This window comes from Hyla sarda, chromosome 4 (assembly GCF_029499605.1).
Source record: "Hyla sarda isolate aHylSar1 chromosome 4, aHylSar1.hap1, whole genome shotgun sequence".
Taxonomy (NCBI): Eukaryota; Metazoa; Chordata; class Amphibia; order Anura; family Hylidae; genus Hyla; species Hyla sarda.
In genome coordinates this window covers 419,552,274-419,567,053 of record NC_079192.1, presented here as the reverse complement: position 1 = coordinate 419,567,053, position 14,780 = coordinate 419,552,274, and the positions used below count along the sequence as shown (strand labels likewise).

The window sequence follows — 14,780 nt, the reverse complement described above, 5'->3', positions numbered from 1 at the left end:
TCCTACAGTCACCTCTCTCCTCCTGACATGGCTGATAACAGAGAACAATAGATATATTCACCTGTCCTACAGTCACCTCTCCCCTCCTGACATGGCTGATAACAGAGAACAATAGATATATTCACCTGTCCTACAGTCACCTCTCCCCTCCTGACATGGCTGATAACAGAGAACAATAGATATATTCACCTGTCCTACAGTCACCTCTCCTCTCCTGACATGGCTGATAACAGAGAACAATAGATATATTCACCTGTCCTACAGTCACCTCTCCCCTCCTGACATGGCTGATAACAGAGAACAATAGATTATATTCTCCTGTCCTACAGTCACCTCTCCTCTCCTGACATGGCTGATAACAGAGAACAATAGATTGTATTCACCTGTCCTACAGTCACCTCTCCCCTCCTGACATGGCTGATAACAGAGAACAATAGATATATTCACCTGTCCTACAGTAACCTCTCCCCTTCTGACATGGCTGATAACAGAGAACAATATATATATCCACCTGTCCTACAGTCACCTCTCCCCTCCTGACATGGCTGATAACAGAGAACAATAGATATCTTCACCTGTCCTACAGTCGCCTCTCATCTCCTGACATGGCTGATAACAGAGAACAATAGAATATATTCACCTGTCCTACAGTCACCTCTCCCCTCCTGACATGGCTGATAACAGAGAAGAATAGATTGTATTCACCTGTCCTACAGTCACCTCTCCTCTCCTGACATGACTGATAACAGAATAATAGATTATATTCACCTGTCCTACAGTCACCTCTCCTCTCCTAACATGGCTGATAACAGAACAATAGATATAGTCACCTGTCCTACAGTCACCTCTCCCCTCCTGACATGGCTGATAACAGAGAACAATAGATTATATTCACCTGTCCTACAGTCACCTCTCCCCTCCTGACATGGCTGATAACAGAATAATAGATATAGTCACCTGTCCTACAGTCACCTCTCCCCTCCTGACATGGCTGATAACAGAGAACAATAGATTGTATTCACCTGTCCTACAGTCACCTCTCCTCTCCTGACATGGCTGATAACAGAGAACAATAGATTGTATTCACCTGTCCTACAGTCACCTCTCCTCTCCTGACATGACTGATAACAGAATAATAGATTATATTCACCTGTCCTACAGTCACCTCTCCTCTCCTAACATGGCTGATAACAGAACAATAGATATAGTCACCTGTCCTACAGTCACCTCTCCCCTCCTGACATGACTGATAACAGAGAACAATAGATTATATTCACCTGTCCTACAGTCACCTCTCCCCTCCTGACATGGCTGATAACAGAATAATAGATATAGTCACCTGTCCTACAGTCACCTCTCCCCTCCTGACATGGCTGATAACAGAGAACAATAGATTGTATTCACCTGTCCTACAGTCACCTCTCCCCTCCTGACATGGCTGATAACAGAGAACAATAGATATATTCACCTGTCCTACAGTCACCTCTCCTCTCCTGACATGGCTGATAACAGAGAACAATAGATTGTATTCACCTGTCCTACAGTCACCTCTCCCCTCCTGACATGGCTGATACCAGAGAACAATAGATTGTATTCACCTGTCCTACAGTCACCTCTCCCCTCCTGACATGGCTGATAACAGAATAATAGATATAGTCACCTGTCCTACAGTCACCTCTCCCCTCCTGACATGGCTGATAACAGAGAACAATAGATATATTCACCTGTCCTACAGTCACCTCTCCCCTCCTGACATGGCTGATAACAGAGAACAATAGATATATTCACCTGTCCTACAGTCACCTCTCCTCTCCTGACATGGCTGATAACAGAGAACAATAGATATATTCACCTGTCCTACAGTCACCTCTCCCCTCCTGACATGGCTGATAACAGAGAACAATAGATTATATTCTCCTGTCCTACAGTCACCTCTCCTCTCCTGACATGGCTGATAACAGAGAACAATAGATATATTCACCTGTCCTACAGTAACCTCTCCCCTTCTGACATGGCTGATAACAGAGAACAATATATATATCCACCTGTCCTACAGTCACCTCTCCCCTCCTGACATGGCTGATAACAGAGAACAATAGATTGTATTCACCTGTCCTACAGTCACCTCTCCTCTCCTGACATGACTGATAACAGAATAATAGATTATATTCACCTGTCCTACAGTCACCTCTCCTCTCCTAACATGGCTGATAACAGAACAATAGATATAGTCACCTGTCCTACAGTCACCTCTCCCCTCCTGACATGGCTGATAACAGAGAACAATAGATTATATTCACCTGTCCTACAGTCACCTCTCCCCTCCTGACATGGCTGATAACAGAATAATAGATATAGTCACCTGTCCTACAGTCACCTCTCCCCTCCTGACATGGCTGATAACAGAGAACAATAGATTGTATTCACCTGTCCTACAGTCACCTCTCCTCTCCTGACATGGCTGATAACAGAGAACAATAGATTGTATTCACCTGTCCTACAGTCACCTCTCCTCTCCTGACATGACTGATAACAGAATAATAGATTATATTCACCTGTCCTACAGTCACCTCTCCTCTCCTAACATGGCTGATAACAGAACAATAGATATAGTCACCTGTCCTACAGTCACCTCTCCCCTCCTGACATGACTGATAACAGAGAACAATAGATTATATTCACCTGTCCTACAGTCACCTCTCCCCTCCTGACATGGCTGATAACAGAATAATAGATATAGTCACCTGTCCTACAGTCACCTCTCCCCTCCTGACATGGCTGATAACAGAGAACAATAGATTGTATTCACCTGTCCTACAGTCACCTCTCCCCTCCTGACATGGCTGATAACAGAGAACAATAGATATATTCACCTGTCCTACAGTCACCTCTCCTCTCCTGACATGGCTGATAACAGAGAACAATAGATTGTATTCACCTGTCCTACAGTCACCTCTCCCCTCCTGACATGGCTGATACCAGAGAACAATAGATTGTATTCACCTGTCCTACAGTCACCTCTCCCCTCCTGACATGGCTGATAACAGAATAATAGATATAGTCACCTGTCCTACAGTCACCTCTCCCCTCCTGACATGGCTGATAACAGAGAACAATAGATTGTATTCACCTGTCCTACAGTCACCTCTCCCCTCCTGACATGGCTGATAACAGAGAACAATAGATATATTCACCTGTCCTACAGTCACCTCTTCCCTCCTGACATGGCTGATAACAGAAAACAATAGATTGTATTCACCTGTCCTAGTCACCTCTCCCCTCCTGACATGGCTGATAACAGAATAATAGATATAGTCACCTGTCCTACAGTCACCTCTCCCCTCCTGACATGGCTGATAACAGAGAACAATAGATTGTATTCACCTGTCCTACAGTCACCTCTCCTCTCCTGACATGGCTGATAACAGAGAACAATAGATTGTATTCACCTGTCCTACAGTCACCTCTCCTCTCCTGACATGACTGATAACAGAATAATAGATTATATTCACCTGTCCTACAGTCACCTCTCCTCTCCTAACATGGCTGATAACAGAACAATAGATATAGTCACCTGTCCTACAGTCACCTCTCCCCTCCTGACATGACTGATAACAGAGAACAATAGATTATATTCACCTGTCCTACAGTCACCTCTCCCCTCCTGACATGGCTGATAACAGAATAATAGATATAGTCACCTGTCCTACAGTCACCTCTCCCCTCCTGACATGGCTGATAACAGAGAACAATAGATTGTATTCACCTGTCCTACAGTCACCTCTCCCCTCCTGACATGGCTGATAACAGAGAACAATAGATATATTCACCTGTCCTACAGTCACCTCTCCTCTCCTGACATGGCTGATAACAGAGAACAATAGATTGTATTCACCTGTCCTACAGTCACCTCTCCCCTCCTGACATGGCTGATACCAGAGAACAATAGATTGTATTCACCTGTCCTACAGTCACCTCTCCCCTCCTGACATGGCTGATAACAGAATAATAGATATAGTCACCTGTCCTACAGTCACCTCTCCCCTCCTGACATGGCTGATAACAGAGAACAATAGATTGTATTCACCTGTCCTACAGTCACCTCTCCCCTCCTGACATGGCTGATAACAGAGAACAATAGATATATTCACCTGTCCTACAGTCACCTCTCCTCTCCTGACATGGCTGATAACAGAGAACAATAGATTGTATTCACCTGTCCTACAGTCACCTCTCCCCTCCTGACATGGCTGATACCAGAGAACAATAGATTGTATTCTATCACTCACCAGAGTTGCTCCCCAGGGGCCGCGGTCTGGCTACGGAGGGGATGTCCTCGGGATACATCCGGCCCGGATACTGACCTTCCGCTTGCTGAGATTCGGTTGGCGCCGTCTCGGTCGGGGGCAGAAATCCGGAGCCAAATCCGGGGCTCCTGTAAGAAGATGGCAGCGCCTCGTGTATCAGACCACACTGGAGAAATGGCGCAATCACGTAGAAAGATACTGCGCTACATCTACCCCACAACTGTGTACACCTCAGGCTGTACATACAGGTGTATCAATGGGATACACGGCTCAGATACCTGGCTCAGATACACGGCTCAGATACCTGGCTCAGATACGGGGCTCAGATACGTGGCTCAGATACGTGGCTCAGATACAGGGCTCAGATACAGGGCTCAGATACAGGGCTCAGATACAGGGCTCAGATACAGGGCTCAGATACAGGGCTCAGATACAGGGCTCAGATACAGGGCTCAGATACAGGGCTCAGATACAGGGCTCAGATACAGGGCTCAGATATGTAGCTCAGATACATGGCTCAGATACCTGGCTCAGATACTGGGCTCAGATACCGGGCTCAGATACATGGCGGTACAAGGCATGGAATATTCCAGAGGTGGGGGAGGGGCTATGATCAATCTCTGGAGTGAATGAGCCGTGAACGCTGCACCGGATCACTGAGCCGCCACTATGGGAATGTGGGAAATTACCGGATACTGAGGAAGGGGCCGGGGAGACCCAGAGGGTTCGTTACAATGTATCAGTGTAGAGGTCTGTGCTGCTGGATTGTCTGCACTGATACATTGTAACAAGATGATCAGCTGTGTCAGCCACAAAGTGTAATAAAGGACTAAATACATTTACTGACAGCAACAAGGAACCTCTGCTGCCCCCTGCTGGTCTGGATGTTACCTTGTCATAAGACTGGGCCCCGATCCCTGCGGGCCCCCGAAATCCACAAATCTCTGAGTAGAAAAAAAAACAGAAGTCTGTTATAGGTAACACATTTACCTCCAGAGCTGCACTCACTATTCTGCTGTTACATCATGTCTTATCCTCCAGAGCTGCACTCACTATTCTGCTGTTACATCGTCTTATCCTCCAGAGCTGCACTCACTACTCTGCTGTAACATCATGTCTTATCCTCCAGAGCTGCACTCACTATTCTGCTGTTACATCATGTCTTATCCTCCAGAGCTGCACTCACTATTCTGCTGTTACATCTTGTCTTATCCCCCAGAGCTGCACTCACTATTCTGCTGTTACATCATGTCTTATCCTCCAGAGCTGCACTCAATATTCTGCTGTTACATCATGTCTTATCCTCCAGAGCTGCGCTCACTATTCTGCTGTTACATCGTCTTATCCTCCAGAGCTGCACTCACTATTCTGCTGTTACATCATGTCTTATTCTCCAGAGCTGCACTCATTATTCTGCTGTTACATCCTGTCTTATCCCCCAGAGCTGCACTCACTATTCTGCTGTTACATCATGTCTTATCCTCCAGAGCTGCACTCACTATTCTGCTGTTACATCATGTCTTATCCCCCAGAGCTGCACTCACTATTCTGCTGTTACATCATGTCTTATCCTCCAGAGCTGCACTCACTATTCTGCTGTCACATCATGTCTTATCCTCCAGAGCTGCACTCACTATTCTGCTGTTACATCATGTCTTATCCTCCAGAGCTGCACTCACTATTCTGCTGTTACATCATGTCTTATCCTCCAGAGCTGCACTCACTATTCTGCTGTTACATCCTGTCTTATCTTCCAGAGCTGCACTCACTATTCTGCTGTTACATCATGTCTTATCCTCCAGAGCTGCACTCACTATTCTGCTGTTACATCCTGTCTTATCCTCCAGAGCTGCACTCACTATTCTGCTGTTACATCCTGTCTTATCCTCCAGAGCTGCACTCACTATTCTGCTGTTACATCATGTCTTATCCTCCAGAGCTGCACTCACTATTCTGCTGTCACATCATGTCTTATCCTCCAGAGCTGCACTCACTATTCTGCTGTTACATCCTGTCTTATCCTCCAGAGCTGCACTCACTATTCTGCTGTTACATCCTGTCTTATCCTCCAGAGCTGCACTCACTATTCTGCTGTTACATCATGTCTTATCCTCCAGAGCTGCACTCACTATTTTGCTGTTACATCCTGTCTTATCCTCCAGAGCTGCACTCACTATTCTGCTGTTACACCATGTCTTATCCCCCAGAGCTGCACTCACTATTCTGCTGTTACATCATGTCTTATCCTCCAGAGCTGCACTCACTATTCTGCTGTTACATCCTGTCTTATCCTCCAGAGCTGCACTCACTATTCTGCTGTTACATTATCCTCCTGATTGCCCAGTTTCTCAGCAGGGACTCACACTGTAGTGCGGGGACTGATGGGAGGGGTACTGTCCCCGCCATGGTGCTGACCCCTGACCGGTCCGAGCTGAGGATCCGTTTCCCGCTTGCGGTCCTGATGTATTTCCTGACTGTAATGCTCCGGGCCCTTGGCTGCTCGGGGCCACTAATGCGAAGGCATCATCCAGGAGGGACTGCATTGTCTGGCGCACCTCTTCAATGGTCGGCTGGGGGGCCACGTACTGGGTGGGGATGCGGGGGGGAGAGGCGCTGTACTTGCCGAGGTCGGACACCGGGTTATCGGAGGGGAGGTCCGGATCCGACTGAAGAGGAAACACAAGGGTCATGTATTGTTCTCTGTTATCAGCCAGGACACACTCCCTGACCACATGACTAATGTACGCACCACGTACGCCGAGTTGCTGACACCCGGCGGTCTCTTGTACGTCCCGTCACTGTCCGTGGTGATTAAGCGGTCGCGATCGGCGTCCGGGGGGCTGGAGGAGCCCTGCTGCCTGCGCCGTTGTTTTGGAGAACGTCTCGACCGGGAACTGAAAATGAAAGCAGAATTAGGGGCCCGGACGGGAGCAGGGATGGAAAAGAAGCTGCAGCATGAAGAGGGGGAGTGGCTTCAACAAGGGGAGGGGATTCAACAAGGGGGAGGGGCTTCAATAAGGGGGAGGGGATTCAACCAGGGGGAGGGGCTTCAAACATGGGGAGGGGCTTCAACCAGGGGGATGGGTTTCAACCAGGGGGATGGGCTTTAACAAGAGGAGTGGCTTCAACAAGGGGAGGGGCTTCAATAACGGGAGAAGCCTTTAAAGAAGTACTGCAGCAGTATATAACTTATCCCCTATCGGCAGGACCGCTGGGCCCCCCCGCGGTCTCCTGTACAGGGCCCGTGACCGACACGCCCCCTCCATGTATCACTATGGGACAGGAGTTGCAGTATTCATGCATCCCCGCCTCTACCATAGAGCTGAATGGAGGGGGCGTGTCTATGGACTTCATTGAGGTCGACTACACGAGAACTAGCCACGCAGAGCCGCCGCAATGACAGGTCCTGGTATGGAGAATCGTGGGACGCCCCCCCCCCCGCGATAAAACATTTATCCCCCTATCCTGCGAGTAGGGGATAAGTTATATACCGCCACAGTATTCCTGTAACCTGGAGAAAAACCCTCAGTAAGGGGAGGAGCCTCAACAAAAACCTCAGTAAGGGGAGGAGCCTAAACAAGAAAACCCTCAGTAAGGAGAGGAGCCTAAACAAGAAAAACCCTCAGTAAGGGGAGGAGCCTCAACAAAACCCTCAGTAAGGGGAGGAGCCTAAACAAGAAAACCCCCCAGAAGGGGAGGAGCCTAAACAAGAAAAACCCTCAGTAAGGGGAGGAGCCTCAACAAAAACCTCAGTAAGGGGAGGAGCCTAAACGAGAAAACCCCTCAGTAAGGGGAGGAGCCTAAACAAGAAAACCCTCAGTAAGGGGAGGAGCCTCAACAAGAAAACTCTCAGTAAGGGGAGGAGCCTCAGCCAGGGGAGGGGACTCAACGAAGGAAGCCCTCAGCAAGGGGAGGAGCGTCACCTAGGGAAACCTTCAGTAAGGAGAAGAGAATCAATGAGAGGAGGAGCCCCAATCAGGAGAAAAGACTTAATCAGGGAAGGAACCTAAACTAGAGAAACCTTCAGTAAGGTAAGTAGCCTCTATCAGGGGAGGAGCATCATGTAAAGGGAGGAGCATCATGTAAAGGGAGGAGCATTAAGTAGGGAAACCCTCAATCTAAGGAGGAGTCCTAATCAGGGAGGAACCTAAAACAGGGGGAGCTCCAATCAAGAAGAGTCCCAATCAGAGGAGGAGCCTCCTTCATGGGAGGAGCATCAATAAGGGGAGGAGCCTTAATTAGGGAAGGAGCCTAAAACAAAGAAGAAGCCACAGTCAGAGGAGGAACCTAAACTAGTGGACAGCTTTAGCCATGGGAGGTGCCTCAAAAGGGAAAAGCTCCAATCAGGAGAAGGGGAGGAGCCTTAGCCCAAGAAGGAGCCTAAATTGGGGTAGGAGCTTCATCTAGGGGAGGGGCCTCAACAAAGGAAAAGCTTTAACCAGGGGGAGGAGCTTAAACCAGGGGGAGTGGTCTCAATTAGGGGGGAGGGCCTTAATCAGGTGAGAAGTCTAAACTGGGGAAAACCTCAGAGAGGGGGAGGAGCCTCAACAGCCTGAACAAAGGAAAGAGCATAGAAAAAAAAGAGCCTGCCTGAGTGACATCACAGTATGACATCATAACTGAGGTAGGTACAGCCGTCCCCACTCACCTCCTGCGCGGCTCTATGAAGACGGAGGGGACGCCCAACACGGGGTCAAGGATCTTATCGAACTGCATCTGCGCCCTGCGATACATGCGCTGCCGCTCCTTGGTGTCCGTCATTCCCACCACGTCCACCAGGGGGAACTCATAGTGCCCCTTCCTCTTGGCTCGCAGTCGGATCTTGTTGCGGTGGTGCTCGATCTCCGACTTGTGCCGCAACGTGGTCTGAATCTGCGGCGGAGAGAAAAAGACAGAGGAAGCGCGTCATGTGACCTCACGACGTAAACATAACCCTAAACCCGCCCGCCCCCACTCAGTCTCACTTTTTCGCGGCCCCGTTTTCCCCTACGACGACACAAGTATGGCCGCCGCATCCCCTCGTACCTACCTCTCTGTTTACCTTATTGGCCTCCACTTCCCGCTCGGCGGCGGCGGTGGACAGACCGTGGGAGGGAGGGGCCGCCATGGGCTGCATGGCGATGAGCTGGATCTTGCTGGGCAGGCGCCGGCTGGCTTCCGAAGAGCGCGACATCCGGTCGACGTGTTCAAAGATGGAGGCCGACGAGTGTTGCTCGGCTCCGCTGTTCAGCATGGGAATCTCTGTGGGAGAGCAGGGGTTAATAATAGTAACTTACCGTAGGTTATACCGCACAGCGCAGCGCAGGCAGCCATACGTACCGCCGCCCCTGCCGGTCGGGCGCAGTCTGGTTTCCTGCGGCGGGGCCGAGGGTCTCGTCGGGGACCCCTCCTCTGCTGACTCCTTCCCGCTGGACGGGTCGCTGCCCGTGGAGCCCACGTCGGAGGGAGTGACCCTACTGCAAAATAAAATAATAAAACGTCTGATAATCCGGCATCCGACGGTCCGAAAATCTGAAATTACATTCGTTACCCAAAATTAGAAAAACAGCGCCACTCTTGTCCTCAGGCTGCGAGTGGTATTGCGGCTCAGTTACATTGAAGTGAATGGAGCAGAGTTGTAATACCAGACACAACCTGAGGATGGAGGTGGCGCTGCTTTGGGGATTTTAATTTCTGGATAAGCCCTTAGGTCAGTGTTTTCTAAACAGGGTGCCTCCAGCTGTTGTAAAACTACAACTCCCAGCATGCCCGGACAGCCGACGGCAAAACCCCAGTGGAGGAAACCCTGGCTGGAGGATTGCTTTTCCCTTGGGCTTAGAGCAGCGTTTCCTGATCATCATGCCTCCAGCTGTTGCAAAACTACAACTCCCAGCATGCCCGGACAGCCGTTGGCTGTCCGGGCATGCTGGGAATTGTAGTTTCGCAACAGCTGGAGGAACCCTGTTTAGAACCCACCACATTATGTGATGATGGTGCTGCCTCTGCCCCTCACCTGCTTCGATGGCGCCCGATCTTGTTGGGTTTAGAGGAGCTCTTGGACCTGGGCGTGGGGATGTCGCCATTTTCGGAGGGGGTGGAGTCCTTGAGGGGCCCGTGCAGCACCGGAGGGGGGGGTTCATGGACCACCAGGACCTCGTCCTTATTGTGCTGGCCCAGGTGCTGCTTGGCAAAGTCAAAGCCTTTAACGTTGGGCGCCTGGAGCTGCGGGGGGGGAGGGGGGCGAGAGTCACATGATCAGCGAAAAAGATAGGAGATAGATAGATATGAGATAGATAGATATGAGATAGATAGATAGATATGAGATAGATAGATATGAGATAGATAGATATGAGATAGATAGATAGATATGAGATAGATAGATATGAGAGAGATAGATATGAGATAGATAGATAGATATGAGATAGATATGAGATAGATAGATATGAGATAGATAGATAGATATGAGATAGATAGATAGATATGAGATAGATAGATATGAGATAGATAGATATGAGATAGATAGATAGATATGAGATAGATAGATAGATATGAGATAGATAGATATGAGATAGATAGATATGAGATAGATAGATATGAGATAGATAGATATGAGATAGATAGATAGATATGAGATAGATAGATATGAGATAGATAGATATGAGATAGATATGAGATTGATAGATAGATAGATATGAGATAGATAGATAGATAGATATGAGATAGATAGATATGAGATAGATAGATAGATATGAGATAGATAGATATGAGATAGATAGATAGATATGAGATAGATAGATATGAGATAGATAGATATGAGATAGATAGATATGTGATAGATAGATATGAGATAGATAGATATGTGATAGATAGATAGATATGAGATAGATAGATATGAGATAGATAGATAGATAGATAGATAGATAGGAGATAGATAGATATGAGATAGATAGATGGATATGAGATAGATAGATAGATAGATATGAGATAGATAGAGAGATAGATATGAGATAGATAGATATGAGATAGATAGATATGAGATAGATAGATATGAGATAGATAGATATGAGATAGATAGATGGATATGAGATAGATAGATAGATAGATAGATATGTGATAGATAGATAGATATGAGATAGATAGATATGAGATAGATAGAGAGATAGATATGAGATAGATAGATATGAGATAGATATGAGATATATAGATATGAGATAGATAGATATGAGATATATAGATATGAGATAGATAGATATGAGATAGATAGATATGAGATGATAGATATGAGATAGATAGATAGATATGAGATATATAGATATGAGATAGATATGAGATAGATAGATATGAGATAGATAGATAGATATGAGATAGATAGATAGATATGAGATAGATAGATAGATAGATATGAGATAGATATGAGATAGATAGATATGAGATAGATAGATAGATATGAGATAGATAGATAGATATGAGATAGATAGATAGATAGATATGAGATAGATAGATAGATATGAGATAGATAGATAGATAGATGAGATAGATAGATAGATGAGATAGATAGATAGATGAGATAGATAGAGATATGAGATAGATAGATAGATATGAGATAGATAGATAGATATGAGATAGATAGATAGGAGATAGATAGATAGATAGATATGAGATAGATAGATAGATAGATATGAGATAGATAGATATGAGATAGATAGATAGATAGATATGAGATAGATAGATATGAGATAGATAGATAGATAGATATGAGATAGATAGATATGAGATAGATAGATAGATAGATATGAGATAGATAGATAGATATGAGAGATATAGATATGAGAGATAGATAGATATGAGATAGATAGATATGAGATAGATAGATATGAGATAGATAGATATGAGATAGATAGATATGAGATAGATAGACATGAGATAGATATGAGATAGATATGAGATAGATATGAGATAGATATGAGATAGATATGAGATAGATATGAGATAGATAGATAGATATGAGATAGATAGATAGATAGATATGAGATAGATATGAGATAGATAGATAGATATGTGATAGATAGATAGATATGTGATAGATAGATAGATATGAGATAGATAGATAGATATGAAATAGATAGATAGATATGAGATAGATAGATATGAGATAGATAGATAGATATGAGATAGATAGATAGATATGAGATAGATAGACATAAAATAGATAGACATGAGATAGATATGAGATAGATAGATATGAGATAGATAGATATGAGATAGATAGATAGATAGATATGAGATAGATAGATAGATATGAGATAGATAGATAGATATGAGATAGATAGATATGAGATAGATAGATAGATATGAGATAGATAGATATGAGATAGATATGAGATAGATAGATAGATAGATATGAGATAGATAGATATGAGATAGATATGAGATAGATAGATATGAGATAGATATGAGATAGATAGATAGATAGATATGAGATAGATAGATATGAGAGAGATAGATAGATATGAGATAGATATGAGATAGATAGATAGATATGAGAGAGATAGATAGATATGAGATAGATATGAGATAGATAGATAGATATGAGATAGATAGATAGATATGAGATATATATATATACAGATACAGGTAGATAGATGAGATAGATAGATATGAGATAGATAGACATGAGATAGATAGATATGAGATAGATATGAGATAGATAGATATGAGATAGATAGATAGATAGATATGAGATAGATATGAGATAGATATGAGATAGATATGAGATAGATAGATATGAGATAGATATGAGATAGATAGATAGATATGAGATAGATATATACAGATACAGGTAGATGAGATAGATAGATATGAGATAGATAGACATGAGATAGATATGAGATAGATATGAGATAGATAGATATGAGATAGATAGATAGATAGATAGATAGATATGAGATAGATAGATAGGAGATAGATAGATAGATATGAGATAGATATGAGATAGATAGATAGATAGATATGAGATAGATAGGTAGATATGAGATAGATAGATAGATAGATAGATAGATATGAGATAGATATGAGATAGATAGATAGATATAAGATAGATATATACAGATACAGGTAGATAGATGAGATAGATAGATATGAGATAGATAGACATGAGATAGATAGATATGAGATAGATATGAGATAGATAGATATGAGATAGATAGATAGATAGATATGAGATAGATAGATAGGAGATAGATAGATAGATATGAGATAGATAGATATGAGATAGATAGATAGATAGATATGAGATAGATAGAGATATGAGATAGATAGATAGATATGAGAGATATAGATATGAGAGATAGATAGATATGAGATAGATAGATATGAGATAGATAGATATGAGATAGATAGATATGAGATAGATAGATATGAGATAGATATGAGATAGATATGAGATAGATATGAGATAGATATGAGATAGATATGAGATAGATATGAGATAGATATGAGATAGATATGAGATAGATAGATAGATATGAGATAGATAGATAGATAGATATGAGATAGATAGATAGATAGATATGAGATAGATATGAGATAGATAGATAGATATGTGATAGATAGATAGATATGTGATAGATAGATAGATATGAGATAGATAGATAGATATGAGATAGATAGATAGATATGAGATAGATAGATAGATATGAGATAGATAGACATGAGATAGATATGAGATAGATAGATAGATATGAGATAGATAGATAGATATGAGATATATATATACAGATACAGGTAGATAGATGAGATAGATAGATATGAGATAGATAGACATGAGATAGATAGATATGAGATAGATAGATATGAGATAGATAGATATGAGATAGATAGATAGATATGAGATATATATATACAGATACAGGTAGATAGATGAGATAGATAGATATGAGATAGATAGACATGAGATAGATATGAGATAGATAGACATGAGATAGATATGAGATAGATAGATAGATATGAGATAGATATGAGAGAGATAGATAGATATGAGATAGATATGAGATAGATAGATAGATATGAGAGAGATAGATAGATATGAGATAGATAGATAGATAGATAGATATGAGATAGATAGATATGAGATAGATAGATAGATAGATATGAGATAGATAGATATGAGATAGATAGATAGATATGAGATAGATAGATAGATAGATATGAGATAGATAGATAGATAGATATGAGATAGATAGATAGATAGATAGATAGATAGATAGATATGAGAGAGATAGATATGAGATAGATAGATATGAGATAGATAGATATGAGATAGATAGATATGAGATAGATAGATATGAGAGAGATAGATATGAGATAGATATGAGATAGATAGATAGATATGAGATAGATAGATAGATAAAAAACAACAACGGAGGGATCACATGACCCACAGGAAGCTCCGCCTCTCACCTTCTGCCTCTGTTGTAAGTTGCTGATGGTGTCCGG

At 43.4% G+C, this 14,780-nt stretch overlaps 1 protein-coding gene across 3 annotated transcripts in view; it reads right to left on the bottom strand.

Moving 5' to 3' along the window:
• The window catches only part of KIAA1549 (KIAA1549 ortholog), a 69,010-nt gene that overhangs the window by 6,240 nt on the left and 47,990 nt on the right, over positions 1 to 14,780 (bottom strand). For 2 of the 3 annotated variants that reach the window (XM_056517967.1, XM_056517969.1), the window contains 9 exons: positions 14,745 to 14,780; positions 10,300 to 10,508; positions 9,627 to 9,763; positions 9,337 to 9,548; positions 8,956 to 9,179; positions 7,057 to 7,201; positions 6,671 to 6,973; positions 5,199 to 5,251; positions 4,290 to 4,435 (listed from right to left, as the gene is read on the bottom strand). The exon at positions 14,745 to 14,780 is cut by the window's right edge and continues 143 nt beyond it. In XM_056517967.1, the coding sequence (XP_056373942.1) occupies positions 4,290 to 4,435; positions 5,199 to 5,251; positions 6,671 to 6,973; positions 7,057 to 7,201; positions 8,956 to 9,179; positions 9,337 to 9,548; positions 9,627 to 9,763; positions 10,300 to 10,508; positions 14,745 to 14,780 (1,465 nt within the window). The remainder of the gene's footprint in view (positions 1 to 4,289; positions 4,436 to 5,198; positions 5,252 to 6,670; positions 6,974 to 7,056; positions 7,202 to 8,955; positions 9,180 to 9,336; positions 9,549 to 9,626; positions 9,764 to 10,299; positions 10,509 to 14,744) is intronic. The other variant, XM_056517968.1, reaches the window with a different exon arrangement.